Source organism: Parasteatoda tepidariorum, chromosome 12 (genome assembly GCF_982258835.1).
Source record: "Parasteatoda tepidariorum strain Cologne lab strain chromosome 12, Ptep-v5.0, whole genome shotgun sequence".
Taxonomy (NCBI): Eukaryota; Metazoa; Arthropoda; class Arachnida; order Araneae; family Theridiidae; genus Parasteatoda; species Parasteatoda tepidariorum.
In genome coordinates, this window is record NC_141766.1 from 17928590 (window position 1) to 17952006 (window position 23417).

Genomic DNA, 23417 nt, shown 5'->3' on the forward strand with positions numbered 1-23417 from the left:
TTTAGCATTTATTTGTATATCTGTTTATTTTATATGTATCTGTTTAAATTGTGTTTGGTGAGGGACAAAATGCTTATTTATTAAAATCTAAGCACTTTAACCTTTTTTTCTTAAACTATGCGAAAACCGTAGTAGTAGTTCTCAAACAATGTAAAACCGTAGTCCGACACCAGTTTACTTACTAATTCGCAAAAAAGGAAATTCTATATGTTACCGTGTATGAAAATGTTATAATTTTATTACCTTTTTATACAGTTAGTTCTCATAGTTCTGTATTGTAATAAAATATAAATATGGAAAATAAATTGCATTTTCACTTTTAAAAGTAATAAAACTCTTCAGTTTAGAGATGCTTGAATGCAAATTACTGCATATATATAAATAATTTTATAATTTAACTACAATTCATTGCTACTTTGAGAATTTTGCACTTTTGTGTAGATCTGACATTTTGTGATGAAAGTCTCTTAAAGTGCTATCGAATCAGAAGTTTGAGAGGAAAGCTCAACAAAATGAAAATTTTATCTAATTCAAAATGGAAGATGCCTTTTATAAAATGTCAAAATAAACAGATATAATTGGTCCTCTATTCAAATAAAATTTGAAAATATCAGAAGAATCCAAGTTACATTAGATTTAACTATTACCGGTTTCTGCAAGAAGTTGGATCACGAAAATCGGCAAAAAAAAGAAACTTATGTTAATGAATAACGAAAAATCCCAACGTCCATTACTTAGTTAAATTTAGTTAGTTAATAAAAGAATTTTTTCTCACAATTAACTTGTTAATAACACAAATTTTGGGGCTAAACATTTTTTAAAAACTTTTTAATTTTTCAGAGATTTCCAGAACCTTCCATTTTCCGTGGTGCCTTTGTTGTGGGTAACCGAGGTAAGATAAAAGTAATTTTTTCATAAAATATTAGTTCTTTTTAGTACAACAAAAAATATAAAATTTCAATCTACAAAATTTGAGTCAAAGCTGGATTTTTTAAATTTCTATTTCGCAAGAGCTTTTCGGCTGATTTTTAATTTTTGTAAATTGTCATTAAAAATTACTGTTTAAATTTATGTAAAGTGATACATTGCAGCTTATATTTCGGACCTTTATAAAAAAAAAGCATCAAATAGTTATAAGAAAATTTTTGGCGAGGAACATAGGTTTATATGTTTGTAACGATTAGTTAAAGTTTATCTGTTTATCCTGATATCTTTAACTACATTTTTGTGCCTGATTTTGCGTGTGAATACTAGTTAGCTCTAATTTTTATCAGCATATATTAGATAAATTCTTCTAAGATTTCCACTTAATACTTAAAAACCTTATTTTTATAAGCAAAGCTATAAAGCAGGATGCCACATATTTATTGTAGCACCCTGCGCAATTGCTAGGAGTTTAATGGATGTTTCAAATCATACTTGAGGTTTTGTATGCGCAGAATTCATAGCCAAATGTGTGCTGAAGTACTCCAAAATCAATACTTTGGACAGTGGTAATTCTGAGTAATTTTTAAACTCCATATGTTCTTGTTGCCAGAAAAAGTTTTTACTATTTAATCTTAAATAGATCAGAGTTTAAATGAAATCCCACTATTTTTTTAATTTTTCAGTTTATATGAAACAATTAATTTTAAAATATAATAATGCTACATAACGTAATCAAATATCAATAAAAATTTACACTTCATGTTCAAAACAGTTTGAACAATTAAAGAGTGCTTCTTTTTAAAATATATTTTAAAGATTAATAAGTTATTTTATTTTCTACATGAAGGAGTTAATGACATTTTCTCCTTTTTAGCATATACAGTCCCATGGCAAATTATAGGACGCACTGTAAGATTCTATGCAAAATCTAAATTATTAGGTGATACTAAACAGCTTTATTGTTCTTACGGCTGCTGAAACCAGTTTGCACTTGTTTACATTCGTGTTTAAATTGGTTAACATTGTAATGCAATTCGTTAAAAATAAATACAAATAGGAAGTATATGAAAAATCTCCTGAATAAAAACCCATTACATGTATGTTTAAATAAAGTCTTGCATATAAATTCGTGCAAAACGTGCAATCATTAAAACACATCAGTGCGTTTTATAAGTTGGTCTAATTATTATAATATACTAATATAATAATTATTCTATATTTATATTATATATATTCAAATTCATAAAATTGTCGAATTTATATTATATATCGTCTAATTTAATAATTGATACACGAACGAGCGTAAGCAAGTGCAAACCGGTTTCAGCCGAGTGAAAGCAATAAAGCTGTATATTATCACCTGATAATTAAGATTTTACACAGAATATTACAGTGCATCTAATAATTTGGCCAGGGACTGTAACATAAAATCACATTAAAATATCTAATAGTGAACAGTCTGAGATAGAAGGATTAAAACCAATTATAATTTTTTATACTTTTAGACAAATATCAACATTTTATAATAGTTTGTCATTAAGTTTTCTATTTAATTTTTTAGCATTGCTTAAATGAAATGTTTATAATAGACAGAATTTTTAAGCGTTTAAGACACGATGGTTTTAATCTTTGAGTTTGCTAACTATGTTAAATTCATCTCCTCGAATCGTATTTGTTTACCTTAAAATAATTATTAGATGCTTAAAACTTCACCAAAAAAAATTATTGTTTTTGTATCTATTTTTCGAGACCTCTATTCTACCAAAACTAACGTTACTAATGAGAGAAAAACACGCTTAATTTTATAAAATTGTTATAAATTAACTACATTTTAAGTAAATTGCAAAAAGACTGAAAAAATTTTTAATAAAATAAACTTAGCAGTTTTCATTATTTCTGATAAATTTTTTTATGGTTGAAAAAATATCATGCTGCATCTATTTTCATCTCTTATTAAAATAGCGTTAATTTTCAGGAAGCTATGATTGACAGTAAAAATGCAGCACTATTTACTGCAAAGGTTCGGACGCCTATTACAATTGCTAAGTCTGTATTAACGGCTTGTATTGTGCTCGGAATATTGTGGATTGTGACTGCTGGAATTGGTACAATCTATATCCTTGTAAAGGTATGCCAGTTTTGAATTTTTTTAAAAAAATGCTATCAATATGGGTAATAGATTTTGCAATCTATTTCTTAGAATCTATTTCTGCATCAGATACAAATACTAATTTACTCTTTTTAATTATTCGCAAATAATACTAAATGAAAAAAATATCTATCAATCTGATAAACTATTACCCATTTTATTAGCTAATAATGATTTACTTTATAATTGGAATGACCCGTAATAGTTTCAAATGATTCAGTGAGTTATTAAGATCCATTGAAAATACATAATTAAATAATCAAATTAGTTTTTCTTGAAATTTTTTATTTTAAAATCGGTGAACTTTCAAGACAAGTTTTCTATTACCCTGCTTTAGTTGAAAAAATTTAAATACTTTCTAACATTTTTTTTAATTTCACATCTGATTTAGAAATGAACACCAGTTTTTGACTGGCATTCCATAATAGTTCAAAAACTCAAAACGACGAGGATTTTTAACAGCTTTAACTGCTGCTGAATCCGGAACTAGTCCAGATCTTTTCCACATGCCGTTAGCCTGACATGAATCATCTACAAAACTGAATCTGTGCGAGAATGCTTTTATTCTAAAGCTAGAGACACTGATAAAGTTATTAACTCCTCTACTGGGAATGTTTATTCTTGTCTTGATGATCAAGCACCAGCAATTCTTTAAACACTGTCATAGCTAACTAGAGGATAAAAAAGCCAGTCTTAGCCAAAGTGTCACTACCCGTAACTTGAAATTCATTTCATGGTAATTATTTGTCAAACAATCGCTAGATGACAAGGTTTATTATTTGAAAGTAAGACTGATAAGATATTGTTGTAATAGTCCTCTGTAAATTAGAGTATTACAGTACAGAACCCGTTATCCGGAAATCAGAAAACCGGAAAACCAAAAAACCGGAACGAAATTCGTTAAATTTTCCCGCCATTTAAAAAAAAAATATTTTTTTTCCTTATAAGATTTTAGGATTTTTCTTTCTTTTTTTGAAAGATGTTTACTTCACCATCATTTCAGAAATAATCATTGGTGTATTACTTCATCGTTTTTTCTTTTTAATAATATTTCTAATTTTTTTTTTTTAGTTGGGTTTAACAATAAAAAAACTGCTTTTTGTAGCGATTCAGAAAACCGGAAAAATCAGTTATCCAGAATGGCGATGGTCCCGATCGTTCCGGATAAGCGGTTCCCTACTGTACAATGTTTTCTCCATTGCCATAGTTTAAAATGCGTCCTTTTAACCCTGGGCTGAATTCTTAAGAAAATGTCGAGCGAAGATATAAAAATTGTATAGTTAGTTTTAAGTGGATCTTCTGCTTGAAGTCAGAATTAGTATTAGGCATCGATTTTTTCTTTTAATTCCGACCCACGGTATGAAATCTATAGCTGTATGTGTTTGACGATTATTTTTCATATGCAGCAGTTCACTGAAGTCCCTAGATAGTAATTATTGTAAACTATTCCTTATCTTATATAATAGTTATTTAACCAAACGAATAAGGGGAGTATAGGTTACGCGAAATGTATAGATTGCGATGGGTACAGATGAGCTGTAAGAGACAAAGCCACCCATTTTGTCGACTTGATTCAGTGTGGATACTGATTATCACTGTCAATGAAGGGAAGGACGGCAGGGTATTTATTTTATTTTTTTATATTACTTCCTCCATTGTCGAATGGATCGGTGTATGGGAACGAAGCATGCATACAGAGACGACCACTAACAGAGTAAAGCTATTCAACGAAGATTCGTCAGCAATATTGCATACAAATAGCAAATCTGGAAGTGGTGACGGGTTTCATCTTTGCGAAAAGGTGTATAATATTCAATAGCAATAATTCATGGGGCCAACATGAGCATTGTGTTTCAATATTGTATGCATTAGCGAGTAGGTGGTCTGCAGACGACCTTATGATCATAAGGGATTATATAGAAGGGATTCCTTATGATCATAATCCTAGTCAACTCAGCCAAAGTACAAGTACATTAAGTTGTCCGGGGATTATATCTAACTCATAAACAGTTTTTTTTTTTGTTAATAAAATGTATTCCATTCTGTGGTAGCATTTGTCGTTCAATTTTGTATGACCTAAATACATAATTGTTTACTTTTATCTTTATTTTTCTAGAATGGTTTTGAATGTAAACTTTAATTTTCTGTTTATATTTTAGGAACAAAAAACTGCGTCAGATGTCATCAAAAATAAATACAAAGTTGTTTCAACAAAAGCAGATGAGAGAATAAAAAGTTAAAGGCTATTCAAACCGTAAGTTTTCTTTTTCTCTCAATATTTTGTTTGTTTTTTTGTTCGAAATTACAACTTTGTTTCATTATTAATTTTTTTAAAAAAAATTTTGCATTAAATTAACTCTAGGTAAATGATTCAAATGGAACAGTTTTAATTCAAGCTTCTGGTGTTTAGTTCCAAAGATAGAGTAAGAAATCAAAACGTTAAAAAAAGCTTCAAATATTTGCGCCACATTTTTAGCTACACTTCTCATACCCTCAAAGTAAAATATTGAAAACTTAGAAAGAAAACACCTTTATAAAGGAGCTCTTAACACTTTGGTGGGCCATTTACTTCTAGTAAGAATAAATTAAAGAATTTTTGGAGTTTAAATTCATATAAGAATAGTAATTGACATAATAAAGGAAAAACTCATTTAGCTTATAAATTTTTTTTAAAATTTTAATGCCATTTATTTGGGGGTAAATATATTTACAACCTATTAGGAACCTATTGACTTTTATTTCTCTTTATTTATAAAATTTTATAAAATAAATTTTATAAATGCTACAAACTTCAGTAGGAATTATGCATTTTATAGCTTTTATAAGTTTTCTTACATTAAAAAATGGTTGCCAACTTTATTCAAACGCACTTCAAGAAAGCTGAAGTAATTAGCAAATGGATACCTAAATTAAAAGTGGAAGAAAAGTTAACATGGACTAAAAAATTTGGTAAGTATACTTACCACGGCCTTCGAAAGGATTAAGTTGTTTCGTAACCTGGATGTCTATCACAAATAAAATATTATACGAATATGTAAAAAAAAATCTCTTTGATAATGAAGATATTCTTTATAATTTCTAAAATTTCTTTCAGTAATGTAAGCACTCATTTGAAAAATACTTGAATAAACTTGTTTTACCCAATTTTATAACACTAAATTTAAACTATTAATGATAGCAAGAGACGTGTGATATTCTTGGCATCACGCCAAGAACATGTATTTATATTTAAAAAAAAATTATAAAAACTTTTTAAATAAAAGCAAAAGTGAATTGAAGTTTTTCCACTAAATGTACTGGAAAATGTTTACAAAACTAAAACTCATCGGGACATTTTGAGTGGCATATGGCATCTTCCATGCAAAAAAGTCATTAAATGAAAAGTTATTAGTTTTTTTCTGATTTTGCGATAACTCGATTTTGAACTGTGTATAGGGTAAACTAACCAGTGAAGGAACACTTAAGCTTCGCTTGCCTTTTAAAAAATCATATTAATTTCAAAATTCGTCATTTTAGTTAAATGACAGTGTCAACATATTTGTTACTAAATGCAAATTAAGCGAAAAAAATTGTAGAGAACTTACATAATATTGTTTTAAAGTTTTGGAGGTTCAAATAACAAGTAGTAAGAAGACCAAGTGAAGGAACAGCTCTTACCAGGGAAGGAACACAAAACTTCACAGTAAAGGAACACTTAACTTTGGTTATTTTTTAATGCTCTTTATGAATTTTATGCCGTGCAAATATCTAAAAACAAGCCTATTCTTGAAATTATAACCTACAAATACTTGGAAAAAAGTAACTTTTTTTTGTAATCATGAATTGAAAAGTATAGTGTCAACATATTAACACATGCTGTTCAGTCACTGAAAAATCTATGCCCAGTAAAGGAACATGCCTGTTTCTTCACTGGTTAGAAGTTGTTTTTTGTATTTTTAATATACTTTTGATGCAAAACATCACTAAAGGTACAAGAAAATTAAAGCTTATCTTTCATTTTCATTAACTTAAAAAAAAACCAGTAAAGGAATACTTGTTCCTTCACTGGTTTTTCATCGTTTGATGATCCAGTGAATAAACACCTCCTTATCTCAGTACTTTATTATGCTATCATGCTTAAAAAAAATAAAACGTTTTTTCAAAGAAACAAGGTGTTGCAGAGATAATAACAAATTTAAAAAAATTTCCAGAGAAGTCTATGTGACCAGGTAATCCAAAACATTGCTAGATGACTTCCTATTGTTTGGCAGTAATCTATTGTTACCAATCAATCTAAAGAAAAACTTTCAAATTCTGATTTTTAATCAATATATATGAAATGTTCCTTCACTGGGTAGTGTTCCTTCACTGGTTGGTTTACCCTACTATACATTTGATTTTAAATTAAACTTATAGTTTAAATCAATGATACTAATGTTCATTATTCTATTTTCAATGAAACTTGCTGTTTTAATTGTTCATAATCATTATGATTTATTTTTTACAATATATAGATGTTGCAGTATTTTGTTTCTCTTACTTCCTAAATTAAGTTTTATTTTAATAAACTTCATTCATTGTCATTCTCATTTCAGATAAACCTAGTCAAATAGAAGTCCCTTTTCAAAGGCGAAAACCAAATTTATCATTTAGATAATTGCTTCACCAGCAAGTCTTCACTTTACATATGCCATCAAAGTGACCTTAATCATGCTTTCATCTTTATCAACAGGACAATTGCTTTACAGTTTTGTCATTTTTTAAGTGTAATATGACCATAAGGAATTTTAAGGGAAATAATTTTAAGCAGATATCTCACAAACCATTAAAATGAAATCTGTGTCTGTGCATTTCATTTTAAAGCTGTAGTGATTCTTGCTTTCTATAAAACTTTTTTTGTAGTCTTATTTTCTGTGACACCATTGTAATAAGAGTCTTTACTATCTGTATTTGTAACTATTTATCTATGCTCTTAGAATATTTTACCTATCCATTTTTAATAGTTATATTGAAAATTTAGATGTTGAATATTTTGATATCCGTATAAAGTTGTAGAATGTTTTATACGTATTTTTTTAAAGGATGCGTCTCGTAAAACTATGTATTTTTCTTATTTACTGTTTTAATTTATTTCTGTAATAATATTTTTAATTTATATGTCAAATTTATTTTTGCATTTTTTTAAAATTACCAAACTAATGTTTTTATAGAACTTTTTATTCAAAGAAAAATCATGTTAATTCAAATCTTTGTAACTCAGATTAGCAACAAGCTGCAAAAAAAATTGAAATAAAAATTTAATTTCTTCAAAAAATTAAAAGGTTTTTGTAAAATATCGTTTTTTTATTTATATCAAAATGCATTTCAAACTATATATATGTAAGCCTTTGTGTTTAACTTATTCCTAATTAAGTATTTTTTTATTATAAATTAATCTTGCTTTAAGTTATTTTAATGAAGAAATCTTTTGAATTGTTAAATTTTTAAGAACTTTAACTAAGCTTGTAGCAGGCTCTATGAAGCTTCTTTAATAGCTCTATATTTTTTCCGAATTATTTCAATAAAAGAAAAAAAAACATAGTGCCAATCGAGGATAATTATTTTTGTATATTAATATTTTCTAATCTATTTAAAACATGAGCCATAACTTTGTATTGACTACTTGTAAAAGCAGATTTTTGTATGGTTGTTCTTGGAATAAAAATGTTTGTACAATATTAGGTTTCTTGATTTTGTTCACAAAAATGAATCTTTTGATGTACTAAAAAGGGATGATTTTTTAAAATGCTTCGACCTATAATAGAAATCTACAGTACTATGTGAACTAGCAGCACTAAGAAAGATGCTAATTGTGTCTATGTTTTTGTTGGTAACACTTTCTGATGAGTATTTTAACCGCATTGAACAACCAACCCAATTCTGAGTTCAGCCAATGTTCAACTTGTAATTTTGAACTCTACTGAACTCCTGCATCAAGCTTTGGGAGAAACTGGCCTTCATGGAATACTTTTTGATGAAGCTAATTCACATTTGTGTTACATGGAGAGGAAACCCTCAAACCTCGCATGGTTAGCCCAACAGTAAGGGGACTCTAGCGCATGATCTATCTACCACTGAGGCTGTTCTGCATCATCTCCGTGGTCAGTGCTAGCCGCGTTCAGAATTCATATCGACCAGCCAACGCTGGGATTAGAACCTGGGTCACCTGATTGGGAGGTGTGTGCTCTATTCCCTGCACCAACACTGCTCTTGTAAGGAGTACATTTTATTTTATAACAGTCATTGAACAGCCGGCGAATTTTTGGTTTACGACTGATAATGTTGAACTCCAAAGCCTTGACATTTTGAACCCGATCCAGATACCACGGGAACTCCTGGGTTCAAGTATAGGAAGAAATTTGCCTTCGTGGAGGACTTTTTGCTGGAACTAAGCCACATTTGCGTTACATGGAGAGGAAGACCAGGAGAACCTCCCACGGTTGGCCTGTCTGCAAGAGAATCCCAACCCATCATCCGTCTACCACTGAGGATATTTCACGTCAGCACTGTGGTCAGTACAAGCAAAAAATATAAAAAAATTCAAATGTTCGCATTTTTGTTAGCGAATTAGAACTTGCATGTTTTAAACAATACAAGTTTTTTCTTCCTACTTTTATGGTCGAATTAGCAATATCTGCAGTTCTTAGGTTTAGAATGAAAAATTTTTTAATAATAATTATTGAGTTCAAATACAAATATCTACAAAAGTTTAGAAGAGTTTTTAATCTACCAATTTTTGCAGAAATGACATGCATTTTTTTAATCAATATTCTCCCATTTCTCCACCCAAAATAATATAGTCATGAAATTGCAACGATAAAAAAAAGTTTCTTTAATTTATCATATTTCAAAATTAAGCTGAACTATTTGTAAAAAATTAATGAATTTCAAAGCAATCTAATTTGAAAAATTCTAAAATGTTCGTTTTTAAATGTCACCTGTTCTCTTATCACTAAAAACAATAAGTCAAGTTTCTTGAAAAACAAAGGAATAATAACAGTAAAAACATTTCCTTTCCGGTGAGTCATCCTTCAACATTCATTTCGAGTTAAACAATTCTTCAACAATTAATGAATCACGAAATTTCATTTTGTAAAATGATCCGTCTATAATGTTTGTAAACTCAAATTAGTAGACGAAAATAAATAAATAGTAGGATAAAAAGTAGTAATTTAAATTATTGTGATACTATATGATTCAGTGGGTAACATGTGAAAACCAGACTCGTGTGACTAATTGACTCACATATGAAAATAAGTATTGTAAAAACTGTTCTAGCTATTTCTTTTGAAAATTAGTCTATCTGGTCATTAAAATAAGTGCCATATCTAAGATTTCTTATGAAAAAAAGATTTTATTTTTTATGATTTTTTAGTCTATGGGAGTTTTTCGGAAGAATAAAATTGAAAAAAATTCTCACACGTAAAAATTTTCTAACATGAAAAAACTTCCAGCTTTTAAAGACTCAAATATTTTTTCAGAAGAAGATTTGAATGGTTTCTTATAATTCCCTCTCACTGTTTAATGGGTTTTAGTTGTTGGGTTGTCATAGTCAGGGTTGAAATTATGTCCGGAAGATAGTGAAAAAAACGGAAGAAACTTGATGAAATCGAAGATACCAAAAATTATCAAATATATTTGTTATAAAATTATATTTAACGGATAGTTAAGAAAAATATTTTGTAAATTTTTTTCAACTCCTTACCTTTCTTTAATGCTAATTTTTTTTAGAAATTATAAATAGTAATTTTGTTTTTATTAATTTTCTTTTCATTAAAACAAAAGCTGATATAATTCATTTATAAATTTATAAAGAACTAACTTCTCACAATAAAAATTTCATATAAGTAAATCCTAAGAAGAATACTGTAAAGTTACCAAATTGTTATAAAAAAAAACTTTGCTATAACAGTTAAATTTAAAATTTAAAAATTTTATTTAAAGTGAATACTACTCGACTTTTGAGCAGACTACTGAATATTCGTTGTTTAACTAATTTTTAAATTTATTTTCAAAGCAATCTGCTCATTTATTTTATTTTTGAAGCATTTCAATTTGAACGCATTTTAAGAATTAATATATGGAGTTTAAACTCTAGAATTGAGTTTTTTATTTTCAATTATTTTAAATGTTGCTACACATATTCATTGCAGAAATATACTACATAGTTTACTAGGCAATCAATAAGCATTATAATTCAGAACAGAAATGGGAAATTAAAAAATACTAATGAATTTTAACAGGAAATTAGTATTTATAAAACGATACCCCTTTTTTCTTTCTAAAAACCGCTTGTAAAAAGATTTAAATTTTATACAGTTATTTGCGTCTGCAAGGATATATAGGCTTACGACATTTAAAAATTATGCTTCTAAGGTATAGATATCTAGAACTACATACTAACGAGCATATTTCATTTTGAAAAATCAGATATGAGAGTGCTAAAAATTTATTTCTAATAACGTTAAATAAATAATTGTGTTTAGTGAGAATTGCAAAATTGAGCCATTAAAATAATTTTAAATGGACCCAGTAAACATTTGCAAATAAAAAAACATGATTTAGAATTGGAATGAAAATTAAAATATTTTGACTTCTAAACCGTTCAAAAATGTTGTATTTAGTGAAAAAAAAATGCCTAAAATATTTTTAAAAAAATGCGCAACCGATTTCCGTATCGTGATGGGGAAAACTAACTTTAAAAAAATGTGATCAAAATGAAATAACATTGACTAGCATTCAAAAACAAACACGCAATAAGTATTCGAAAACGAAAGAACTTTTAAACAAAAATTGAAGATAAATAGAAAACGAACAATGAAAGTGAATTAAAATCATATCAATTTTCTTTAATCATCAAGCTTAAAACACTAACTTAATTGAATTAACCTTAAATCACAAATTTCTAACTTATTCGCTATTATAAGAGGCTATATGCAAGAAAACGAAATAAGTAAGACTCACCCCTTTTATTTCCTCTCTTTTTGTTGTCTCCTCCTTTGTCTCCTTTTGGAACTTATGAAGTTGAGAATTTTTTGTTTTTGAAATAACCACGGCGAATTCGCAAATTTCTTAAAATCACAGGCTTAGAATACAATGTCTATTACCAAAACTATAAAAGGATCAAATTTTTTTTCGAGTTTACATTCAACATTCAACAAAATTGATCACTTATTTTGAAATATTCAATTTTTGGTGATATAATCGCTGTCAGGATTATCATATGGGTTCCTCGAATATCGATTTAAACGAACGATGTCAAAATCAACAACCATTTTTACAGATCTGGCTTAATATCCGTATTCTCGTTCTTTTTTACCAAATAATACATTACAACTTAGTAACTGAACATAATCAAAAATTAGCAGCAAACATATAACTTTTAATGTAAGTAGAACAAAGCTTTTATAAAACAAAAGCTTTTATAATCGTTTTCATCGTTTTTAACCCACTTTAATGAATTTTAATCTTTTAACACATATTTCACAAACGATTATACGTACAATTTTAAGGGCATCAAAGCATCAACTTTCTGAATTTTAGCCAATCCTTGGGGGGGAGGAGTTAAAAAAAAAAGAGGCAGAGAGAGAAAACAATTAAAAAAAGGAGAGCAGCTATGGTTCACGTTTGATTTAAAATCGTTTGCTTTTTGTTAACTAATACTTAGATGTTCATGCTTTTGAAAATTATTGCAAATTATAATTTGCAGTAATTTATTTTTGCAAACTGCATCTAATTATTTTTTTGCAAATTATTATTTGCATTTTAAGTTACGAATTATTTTAAAAATGTAAAAGTGTCTGAACAGAATATGTACTTAGATGCAAAGCTCTTCATATTCTATTGAATATTTTTCTTCATTTTTCCTGAAAATAAATCTTTGTAGAGCAAACATGATCAATATTAGTTCAAATGAATAAAGCATAGAATAAATAAGTAGAATAAACCATAAACCATTTTATTTAAAATCAAAAGATTACAACAATGTTTTTGTTCGTTTTGATGTTTTTGTTGTTTATGATTTTGTTCGTAAAAAAACTTTATTTTTTCACCTCTGCAACAATATTTTTGAATAAAATAAATCTTATCAAGACTGTTTGTGGCTATAACAGTTATGCAGGAATTGAAATTTTTATCGTGTATCTTAAGGAAAATGCAAGTGTATACATCTATTTTAAAAACAGAAGGAAAAGACATTTAAATTCTTTTTTTAAAAAGATAATATTAAAATAGATTTATTTAAATAATGTTCGGTAATTTAGACAAGGGTTAAATTTAAATTTTTTTTTTAATAAAATCTTTTTTTAGTAAAACCTTTTTTTTTCTGATGCTGTGGACGTTATTTTATTTTTAACAAACACGTTTACGGAAACTTTAAATTTTTTTTATCATATTGAGAGGCCTTGGGAGCCATTGATTAGATTAAAAAGATCACTTCTGAATGTAATTGCTGTGACTATTCATGACTCTATTGTGATTCACATATTTAATTTTAAGAATTTGCGAAAATCTGCTGGCAAGACTTTCAAGTAACTGGACTAACCTTAGTGATAAAAGTCGCAAAAAATAGCCGCGTAACTTTAGAAAGACAAGTCATGTGACTTTCAAGGGATCAAAGTGGCAAAAAAGTTTCTCAGTAAAGTATATTTATGACTACTATGTGACAAAAAGTCTCTATAAATATGTATGTAATCTTTTATGTGATGTCACAAGACAGAATAACATCCAAGTCACAGTATGACCTCCTTGGGACAATTCAAAACGGTCACACCTGTGACGGCTGTGACCTCTTCTGACTTTTTTATGACATCTCAGGTACAATCTGTGTTATCTGGGATAACATGCACCTTACACTAATCATTTGTGAGCTCATGATAATAAAAAATCAGTGCGAAACCATTATTAATTAAAATTTTATTTCCACAGTTATAAAGACACAAGGCACATTCACTTTTCATAGAAAATACAAACATAAAAGTTCATAAATAAAGGAACAAATAATAGTATAAATGCATCTTTTGATATTTGTTTTGGTAAGCAAAAATAAATACTACAAGTTTATACAGTTTATTCTAATATGTTCTATCTTAAAATACTGAAATGTAATTTCAGCAAATCATTTTGCAATAGCCCGACCCGTAGCATTGAATAAAATTTTGTATTTATACAATCAGCTTATATATATTTACAATAGGAATCTGCTTCATCAAAAATTATATTTTGATTCAAAGTTCCTCTAGATATACAAATTCAGATTAACTTCTAATAGCACTTATATATTGTTATAACTAAAACTTATGGCGTATATGTGAAATTAATGCAGTTCAATTCAGAATAAAATTGAGACAGTTAATGATACTCATTGCTAATTGATTGATTCTAATGTAGGGTTATTCGGAAAATTCGCGCCAATTTCGAAAGAAAAATGAAACGTAGTACGTTTGAATTTTGGTATAAATTTATTCAATTTTATGAGTGCATTTTGTTCTTACAGAAAAGCTGCTCTTTCAAAAATGTTCAGGCTTTTCAGCAAAAAAAGCATCTTGTTGTAAATTTTATCCTGGCAAAAGAGTTGAATGTTTTCAGTTCAAATATTTTAAAGATCTAAATCACTGGAAACCTGAGAGCCTTGTGTGTATGGTGGGTAGGGTAAAATATCCTAATAGTGCTCTGTTAACAATTGCTGAGTTGTCAAAGATCCTTCTAATTTACAATTTCTTGATAATTTGCTGTCAATAATTGGTCTAACAGGAAGGATTATTTTTCCGAATTGAATATGTACTCATATCGTTTGTAAACAAAATATATCATTCCGATGTATTTTCAAGAAACCAAAAAAAATAATCAGAACGAATGGTCTGAATAACCCAATAATATCTTCAAAACTTTTAATGAAATGATGAAAATTAAAGGCTATTTTTTACAACAATTTTACTTAACATTTTGCAATTAAATATTCATTTTTAGCTTTAAACTGTATGACTTGTAAGTTTGTAGCTACAGTTTATAGCTAAAATGAAATACCTTGTAAAATATTTAAGATAAATAAATGCTACTAAAAATTACAATATACCGAAACATGTATAGAAAATACTGCGAACAGGAGCATTTCATTTCACAAGTACAAAGAGTTTACACTAGTTTGATTTTATTTATTTTTTTAAAAAAATTAAAAAAGCTATTTACGTTAACTGAAACTTAAAAATAATATTGGTTATTCATCTAAGTCTAAATACTCATGCATAACATAAATTTGAGCAAAATCATAATGTAATTTACTATATGCAATGAATTACAATACTTTCAATAATGTAATAAAAACTCGATGTTCCATTGCGTACATGTGCAAACACAAACACTTAAGTAGTTATTACATTTACAGAAAACATTTAAACATTTATTTAATGCATCATTACATAATATATAACAAAATTTCTTTAAAAAAAAGAATAACAACATTATCATGGAATGTAGGAAAATTACATCATTTAAAACAAACGAACTTTGACTAACAGTCCACCACAGAAAGGAAGAAAAAATCCACAATACAATACAACGAGATTTCGAAGAAAACATTTTTTAAGCAGACTAACAGAAAAAATATTTTGACAAATAGATGGATGATAAATCTTCCTACACATTTAATAGTAACGAAATCAACTCATTATCACAAAAATAGTAATAATGATATCAAATGAATGAGTTAAAAACGTGAATCACAGACATTTATTCAAAATAACACTTAACACAAAAATATACTGCCTGCCTTCATAAAAGCACCGTTGAAGTTTACCTGCTTCGTCTCCAATATATGCAACACAGGGACGTCATTTCACTACATTAAGGTTAAAGCAAATTTAAACAGTTCCAACACGCTCCAAGCATTTTATACTTTGCTTAGCAGTTATGAAGGAAAACTTAAAATTAAAAACGATTATATAACATTATAATTATGAACAAAATGACTCAGAAATATGATATCTTAACGAATAAGACAACTCATTTAATTAGAAATAAGACATTTCAATGCATTAATTAATGAGATTATAATGCTACAATAGTTTTGTTTAAAGTTAAATCAAATTGTTATTGACTGATTCTGAAGCTTCCCTATTTGCAATTAATTCGAAGCTTCGTCGAACTATTATTTATGAATCTTGGTCGAATAATGTTTATATCTTAGGTTTACTTAGTCTAAAATGTTCATCTCTTACGAGTGACTATTTTCATTTATACTTTTTCTCAATAGAGTAGAATAATGGGAAAGAATATGTAAAAAAGGCAAGCTTTAAGCAATCATTATTTATAAGAAGTTTTTTTATGCATATAAATAATCTACGAACCCACAATATGTGAATATATTCGAACGTATTTTACGTACCCATCACTTAGTTGCAACTGCGTACAATTGGCAATATTACGAAGAAAAAAAAAGGATTTAAATAACTTGTTTTGACTCAAAAGTTCTATAGAAACTTGAGAATATCGTAAAGTAGGAAAAAAAATATTAGTACAGAAAAGTATTGTTTCTTTTTATTAAAATATAACTACAACTACGTATTCCGTTGAAAAACGCGATTTCAAGAAAATCATGCTTATGGAAAGAATTTCTGCAGGCTTCAACGAGGATTTTTTTTTTGTTTAATTTTACGGAGAAAAAATGTAGAATAATTTATTGTTTTTCGCACATTTAATTTGTATAACTACTAAATAATAATGGACACAATAATATTTTTAACAAAAGCTGATATAATACAATAATTATAGATTTATTAGCGACATCGTTAAATTTGCTACTTCAATTTATAGATGATTCCCATCAGCTGCGTTTATTTGAAGATGGCACGCTTTAAAATCTCTCCATCTGTTCTTTTTTGTTCAGGGTACTACTTGCTGTGGTCCTTTTCATAGAATAGATATACTTTTTAGAACAGGGGTTTCCAACTTACATGAGACCGGGGGCCATAATTAAAAACACCAGTCAAATGGCGGGCCGCAACTTCGTCAGAATTTTATATCGGACTCTTTTATGTTTGAAAAAAATATAAATATTACTGTCAGATTTTTATCAAGTTGTACAAAACAAAAGTATTGAATTACAAATAATAATAAATATTTTCTTGAATAAACATTTTTTGGATGCAAAACCAGAGAAAAAATTTTTTTGCATCGTTGGTATGATAAATTTCACAGAAGGAAATAACAACGAAGAAATTAGTTGTTTTTAGCAAAAGAAAAGTATTTTAAACCCATATAGATTTCTTACAAAAATTGTCCGGGAAAAAAAACTAATATATTTTAGTTCGTCAAATTTAGCTCCACGAAAAAAGGCTTCGAGGGCTGGATGCGGCCCTCGGACCGCCAGTTGGTAACCACTGTTATAGAAAATCATCTATGAATTGACTCAGCAAATTTAAAGATGTCATCAGTTATTATCAAAATACCTAAACTTTATATACAATTTTAACACAACTTATTTTTCTTTAGTCGCTGATATATTCGTATCTTTCTATTTCCCAATATCTATTAAAATATAATATAAATCGAATGTTTTTTATTATTATAGTTCAAGAAAATGTCAGTTAAATGATAATATATTAAAAAGGGGGGTATAAAGTTAATGAGTGCGGATATTTCAAAATGGCTGGAATATTGTTAAATAAAAAAATATATATTAAATAGTTTTTATCATAAAAAGTCGATATCAATTTTTAATATAAGTGTGGGTTTGAGCTTGTGTAACTATATAAAAGTGATTGTCTTTTGGTGGTGTCATAGTCAGCAGCATATTTAAACTTACAAATACTGTCGTTTTGAGGTTCCAGTGGACTAGACATCAAAATTCCGGCTTTAATGGGACAGGTATAATTTTTGAGTAAAATTGATGAGCTTCTCGTTGTGAGAATGAGGATGAATAATTCTTTGATGGTTAAATTATAAGATGAAAGATGATTGTTACTCATCAAAATGCTCGAGAGTTAGTCCATTCTAATATCTTTGGTGGCCAGGAAAATGAATGCCAATAGCTACAGAGTACCTTGAAAATAGATAAAAATAGCTATTTAAAAACTATGTACATTCAGTTTATAAAAAAGTTCAATCAGTAGAAGTTTTAAAAATTATGCAGGGGAATTTTTAAACTAATAAATGATTTTAAAAGAAATTCAAATGCACTCGATGATTATTTAAACTTGTGAGTCCACGTTTTTACAATAGAATCAAATACAATAAAATATTCATCCAATATGTGACGCTTCATAAACCTACCTAATCTAAGGTTTTATGAGCATTTTAGAGGTAGAACAAAATGATGAGTGGAAAAGCACTTTTCAGGGGATTTTGCCAAGTGGAATATCTTCTGGGTGGTTTACTTTGATCTAACCAAGGAGGAGTAAAAAAGAAACACCAGTCCACCTTTAAAAACGTATCTAAAATTTAAAACGAGCTTGCCTTCTCTTACTGATGCTGCTCTCAAGTGACAGAGATAAAAATTAAAGTTTCTCATTATTCCTTCCAAGAATAAACTGTACGAATCTTGCTTTTCCCGCTATTCATGATTCATGAGTCATTAAAATAGTTTTAAGATTTTTTCATGGAAAAAAAGAGTCAACTTTATAAAGAAGAAAATTTTATAGTATAGTAAATCGATATCTTTGATTACAACGAGTTAAAAACTTTATGGAACTGTTAATTATAGTTTTGTGCTGCTATCTAGTGCTTTTCATAGAAAGTAAATGTTCATTACAAGAAAAAAAGAACTTATTTTGGTATTTTTAAAACATTTTCAATTTTGAAAATACGCATCTAAGAGTATTCAGCTCAAATATTATTTACTTATATTTCAAATTAAAAAAAATTTAAATAGTGCTAGTCTTCAATTGCTATAATAAGAATGGGAAAATGTTGCAAAAACTGTCAGGGCGCTAGTTGTAGAAGAAGCCCCAGATGTGTAGCAATGACACATCGCTTTCTTTTTCGCTAATTTGGCTAGAGGGATTTATCTTCTTTAATATGTCTCTGGATCCAACGTATCTTGCCTTGATTTTCCTCTATGCATTTTATCTTTAACTTCAATAAAATGTACATGCGTATAATGCATATTTTGTTAAATTAGAAAAATTATTTAAAGCGATAATTCTCACAAGAAAACGTTCCTAAAGTCCATTTGTAAAAAATCTCCAATATGTTAGCTACCCCACTTAACTGTATAGTTCATTTGGGAATCAATAGATGGCACCACTAAAATATCAAAATATTTTGAATTTGTTAATAAGTAATAGAATTAAATTATTAGCTATTTTTGATTCAGTGAAGAGTTACAGCCATGTCTATTTTAGTCGCTTTAATAACCGACAATACGCAATTAGTTTCATTAGCTTACTTCTCAACTTACAATTAATGAGTATAGAATTCAATAGAAATCCTGGAACTTTAGTGGTGCCATCTATCGGTGTGTAAAATAACTACATATTTAAAAAAAGGTGTATAGCATATTAGAAGAATGCCGAAAATTTATTAATCTTCCTTAATTGAAAGATTCGTTTTTAAATTTAATTATGAGAAGGACAAAATAAGGCTTGATATTGGGTTTAGAATTGCTAAAATTGTATGACTGAAATTTCATAGCTAAGTAGTATGGTATGGAGCATTAAATAGCATGGTATGAATATTATAAATAAGTGATGGCGAGAATAATTTGAGACATTCAAATATTTAAAGTATTGATAAGCACTAATGAGTAACTGTTAAAGAGTAAAATATGACGTATTAAGAATTTTTTAATGTCTTTAAATATATTTTAAATCAATCATTGAACGTATTTACTACTTTATCTACAAAATGAATAAAGTAATTTATTCTTTTGCGTATTCTTTTATTTATGATTTCTAAGTGTTCTTTTTTTTTTTTGTTTACAGAAAAGTTTTTTTGTTTATTTATAAGAAGTATATTGAACGTTAAGAAGAATATTTATACTATGCTCAAAATTAAAAAAAAAAAAAAACCAATAAGCTAAACCTAAAGTGAATTTAGAGAATTTTTATAACCTTTCATAATTTAATTTACGGACCAAATATATGGAATAAATTAATATATAACTATACATACAGTAGAGAGGATGATTTTTTTTTTTTTTTTTTTTTTTTTTTCGCCTTGACTGTATTTCTTTAAAGAAAGAATTAAGTTTTGTATTATAAATACTAGTTGTGACAAGAGTACTATGCAATTAATATATATTATAAAAATTAATATCTACTATAAAAATTTGTATATATTATACGCATATTAAAGTTTTATAAATGGTAGAATATTTATGAAACATTATAAGGAATAATCACAATATATATATATATTTATATATATATATATATATGCAATCATTTTTAAAAACTTTTTTTTATCCTACTTTTATGATTTTTTTACTTTCGTCTTCTTAATTTTTTTTTCTGTGTTGTTCTTTTCTTTATATAATTATTTTGAATTAAGATTTCTATACACTTGTAGTTCACGCTCAGTTATATTCTCTTTTCTTTCAATCTTAATAATTTTTTATTACATAACATTTGTTAGGTAATAATTGGTAATTACACTACATTTATTGTATATTGTTATTATATGATTATTAGATGTTTAAGGATATGTTGTTAGATTATTATCTATATAACTTTTAATATATAGTATTGGGTAATCAGAAAGTTTGTGCCGTTTTTGTAAGATAATCTATGCATCGGCATGAACTTCTCGAACAATTCAATATTATAAAGAAATTTTGGGTGATTTTGTTTTTCAATTGATTTTTGTTTAAAGAAAAAGCACGTTTCTTTTTTCATAAAAATCGGCGTTTGAAGCAAATATTATAGTTTGTCTAAAGTAAGAACTCCCCTAGCAATTAGTCTGGACCCGTGGCGGTCGGTCTATTGTGTTAGCCCTAGAGTGAAAAGAAGCTTCCCTCTTTGAATTGTGCTATTCTTGTTTAAATTGCAGCAGACAGCCTCAGACTTTGTGGCGGGAGGAGTTATTACCGTAGAGAAACTATAACTGTGTTTTATCACTGAGAAAAAATTAATTTTTATTTCTTAGTGATAAGGAACAGAATTTTTATTAAGTTCCACAAGATTTTCATTTTTTCCACTGATTAATAAATATAATATGTGATAAATTATTTTAAACTTACTTTATAAATAAGTTTTCTCACTGACATTAGCTTCTTTAACTTCTTCTTCAGGTGGTGGCCATAATGCAACACTTGTATAGACAGAATTTAACGTCTTCAAGAATACTGAATGCTTCAAAGTTTCAGGTTTAACCTGGAACAAATAATTATATTACAATTTATGTCTGTTTCATATAAATTGTTTAGGTTTTGCAAATTCATCAGTATGTTAGAAAAAATTTGTGAATTGTAATACATACATATTATATATCTTATGGTAAAAATTCGGAATAAATAAATGAAAATAAAATCATTATCGACTTAAATGAAAATACGTTACATTATTTATAAATGATTGTAACTTATCTGAAAAAGAGAAAAAAATTATTTGTAAAACTTTCTTTCAGAAAAAGTAAATTTTCTTCTTTTCTATGACAACAGCATATGTGAAATTTATTGAACATAGATGGGTCTCTCTATAATTCATTTTATATTCACTCTTCGATTAAATAAGATAGAACTAAAATGGTTTTCCTATGGGTATTCACTATAGTATAGGTCAGGGATGGCGAACCAATGGCACGCGTGCCATTTATGGCACGCGACACAATATTTTGGGCACTCCACCGATCACAATTGTTATTACACAAATGTTATTACGCTAGGAAACAATTAAATTAAAATTCACAAAAAACAATTAAATTAAAATTCACAAAAAACAAAAATTAATAACCGTAAAAAACAAGCTAGCAATAAATAACTAGCAAAAAAAATCAACAGTCCTGCTTAAACTAACATCTTAGAACCTAATATAAGTTATTGGTAATCTTATCTGCAACAACAAAAGTCTCATTGATGCTACTTTAAGTTGAATTACTTGTATAATTGAGACATTGCAAAATGTATTTTTTTTTCAATGTAAATAAAGAGTTTTGAGTTGATAGTTTTTAGTATTATTTTCCCAATAATCAAGAAGTAAAAATTATTTTACGGCACGTCTATGATCTCATTAAGCAATATCCTATACCCATAGGATATTCCTATGGGTATAGGTTACAGCTCAGTTTCAAAAATGCCTAAAAATTACTTTGTATGTATAAATAGTATAAAGAAAAATATTTTCTTGATACAAAAATATCTCCGTCCCATTGAAATAATAGAGCTTATAATTTTTAAAAGATTTTTTATGGCTTGTCCACTCAGTAGGTTTTTGTTCCATGAATTTTACCACAGTAATAAAATTCATTCATCGGTAGTGCTTTCAAAAATCATTGCCAAAATGAAAGTTCGAAGTAATATAGGGTAAGAGTAGCGACCGCCACTAGCCAGAGGACGATTTAATATATCAAATGGCGATTAAAAAGTTGACTGCCAATCGTCATTACCTTATCTATTATTTGTAACAACTGAAGTAATCGTTACAAGTTTTTTGCTTGATTTTCTGATATAACTTTATAAGTTTTTAAGATATTCGAGTAAAGCTTTTATCATTATTTCACTCTTTCATTTATTCTGTCATGTATTTCTCAAAAGCGAAAAATAAAAAATAAAAAACACAAAAAATAAAGAAATTAAAAAACATTGAAAACAACAAAGGAGAGTAGGTTTCTATGGCTCCTATGGCTAATGAAACTTGTGTTTTTATTTTAAAAAGGAAATCCGTGAAAGGTAATTGGAAATTAGTGCCAAGGGAGTGAAGCGCCTGTATGTGAAATAGGCAAAATTAGAATATTTTGCTACTGGTCAGTGGTCCGTTCTAAGATTTACTTCTCCCAGTGGCCAATTTTTCAGAAAAAGTACCACCGTTTTCAAAATTTTAAAATTTCAAGTAATTAAAAAAACTTGATATTATTAGTGTTAGGCATTTTTTTTAAGCATCTCGGAAAACATATCAAATACTACAAAAAATATTCATTTTTAAAATGAAGAAAAATTTTTAGAAACAAATGTTAAATAAAATAATTCTTTAAATATTACATAATATTCATAATAATTCCATATTTAATTTAAAAAAATAATATCACAATATCATATGAAGTGTATTTAAAGAAATGGTGATAATCAGATTTAATCATCATTTATTATGTTTAGTCCTCCTGTGGCTCCCAAGTATTATGGTACAAATTATTGTGAGCAAAAAGTGCAAGAACTAGAAATCGTAATATTTCACTC

At 27.7% G+C, this 23417-nt stretch overlaps 2 protein-coding genes across 3 annotated transcripts in view; one reads left to right on the top strand and one right to left on the bottom strand.

Annotated features, from left to right (window-relative positions):
* The window catches only part of LOC107443635 (lysosome membrane protein 2), a 128698-nt gene extending 119926 nt beyond the window's left edge, over positions 1-8772 (top strand). For both annotated transcript variants that reach the window (XM_016057571.5, XM_016057572.5), the window contains exons 11-14: positions 841-892; positions 2903-3055; positions 5236-5330; positions 7651-8772. In XM_016057571.5, coding sequence (XP_015913057.3) covers positions 841-892; positions 2903-3055; positions 5236-5316 — 286 coding nt within the window. In that variant the 3' untranslated portion in view covers positions 5317-5330; positions 7651-8772. The remainder of the gene's footprint in view (positions 1-840; positions 893-2902; positions 3056-5235; positions 5331-7650) is intronic.
* A 5221-nt stretch (positions 8773-13993) lies between these two features.
* LOC107443634 (platelet glycoprotein 4) overlaps positions 13994-23417 on the bottom strand; it is an 82436-nt gene continuing 73012 nt past the window's right edge. The window contains exons 13-14 of the mRNA XM_016057570.4: positions 21267-21399; positions 13994-18131 (exon numbers count right to left, since the gene is read on the bottom strand). Of these exons, the coding sequence (XP_015913056.2) occupies positions 21268-21399 (132 nt within the window). The 3' untranslated portion in view covers positions 13994-18131; position 21267. The remainder of the gene's footprint in view (positions 18132-21266; positions 21400-23417) is intronic.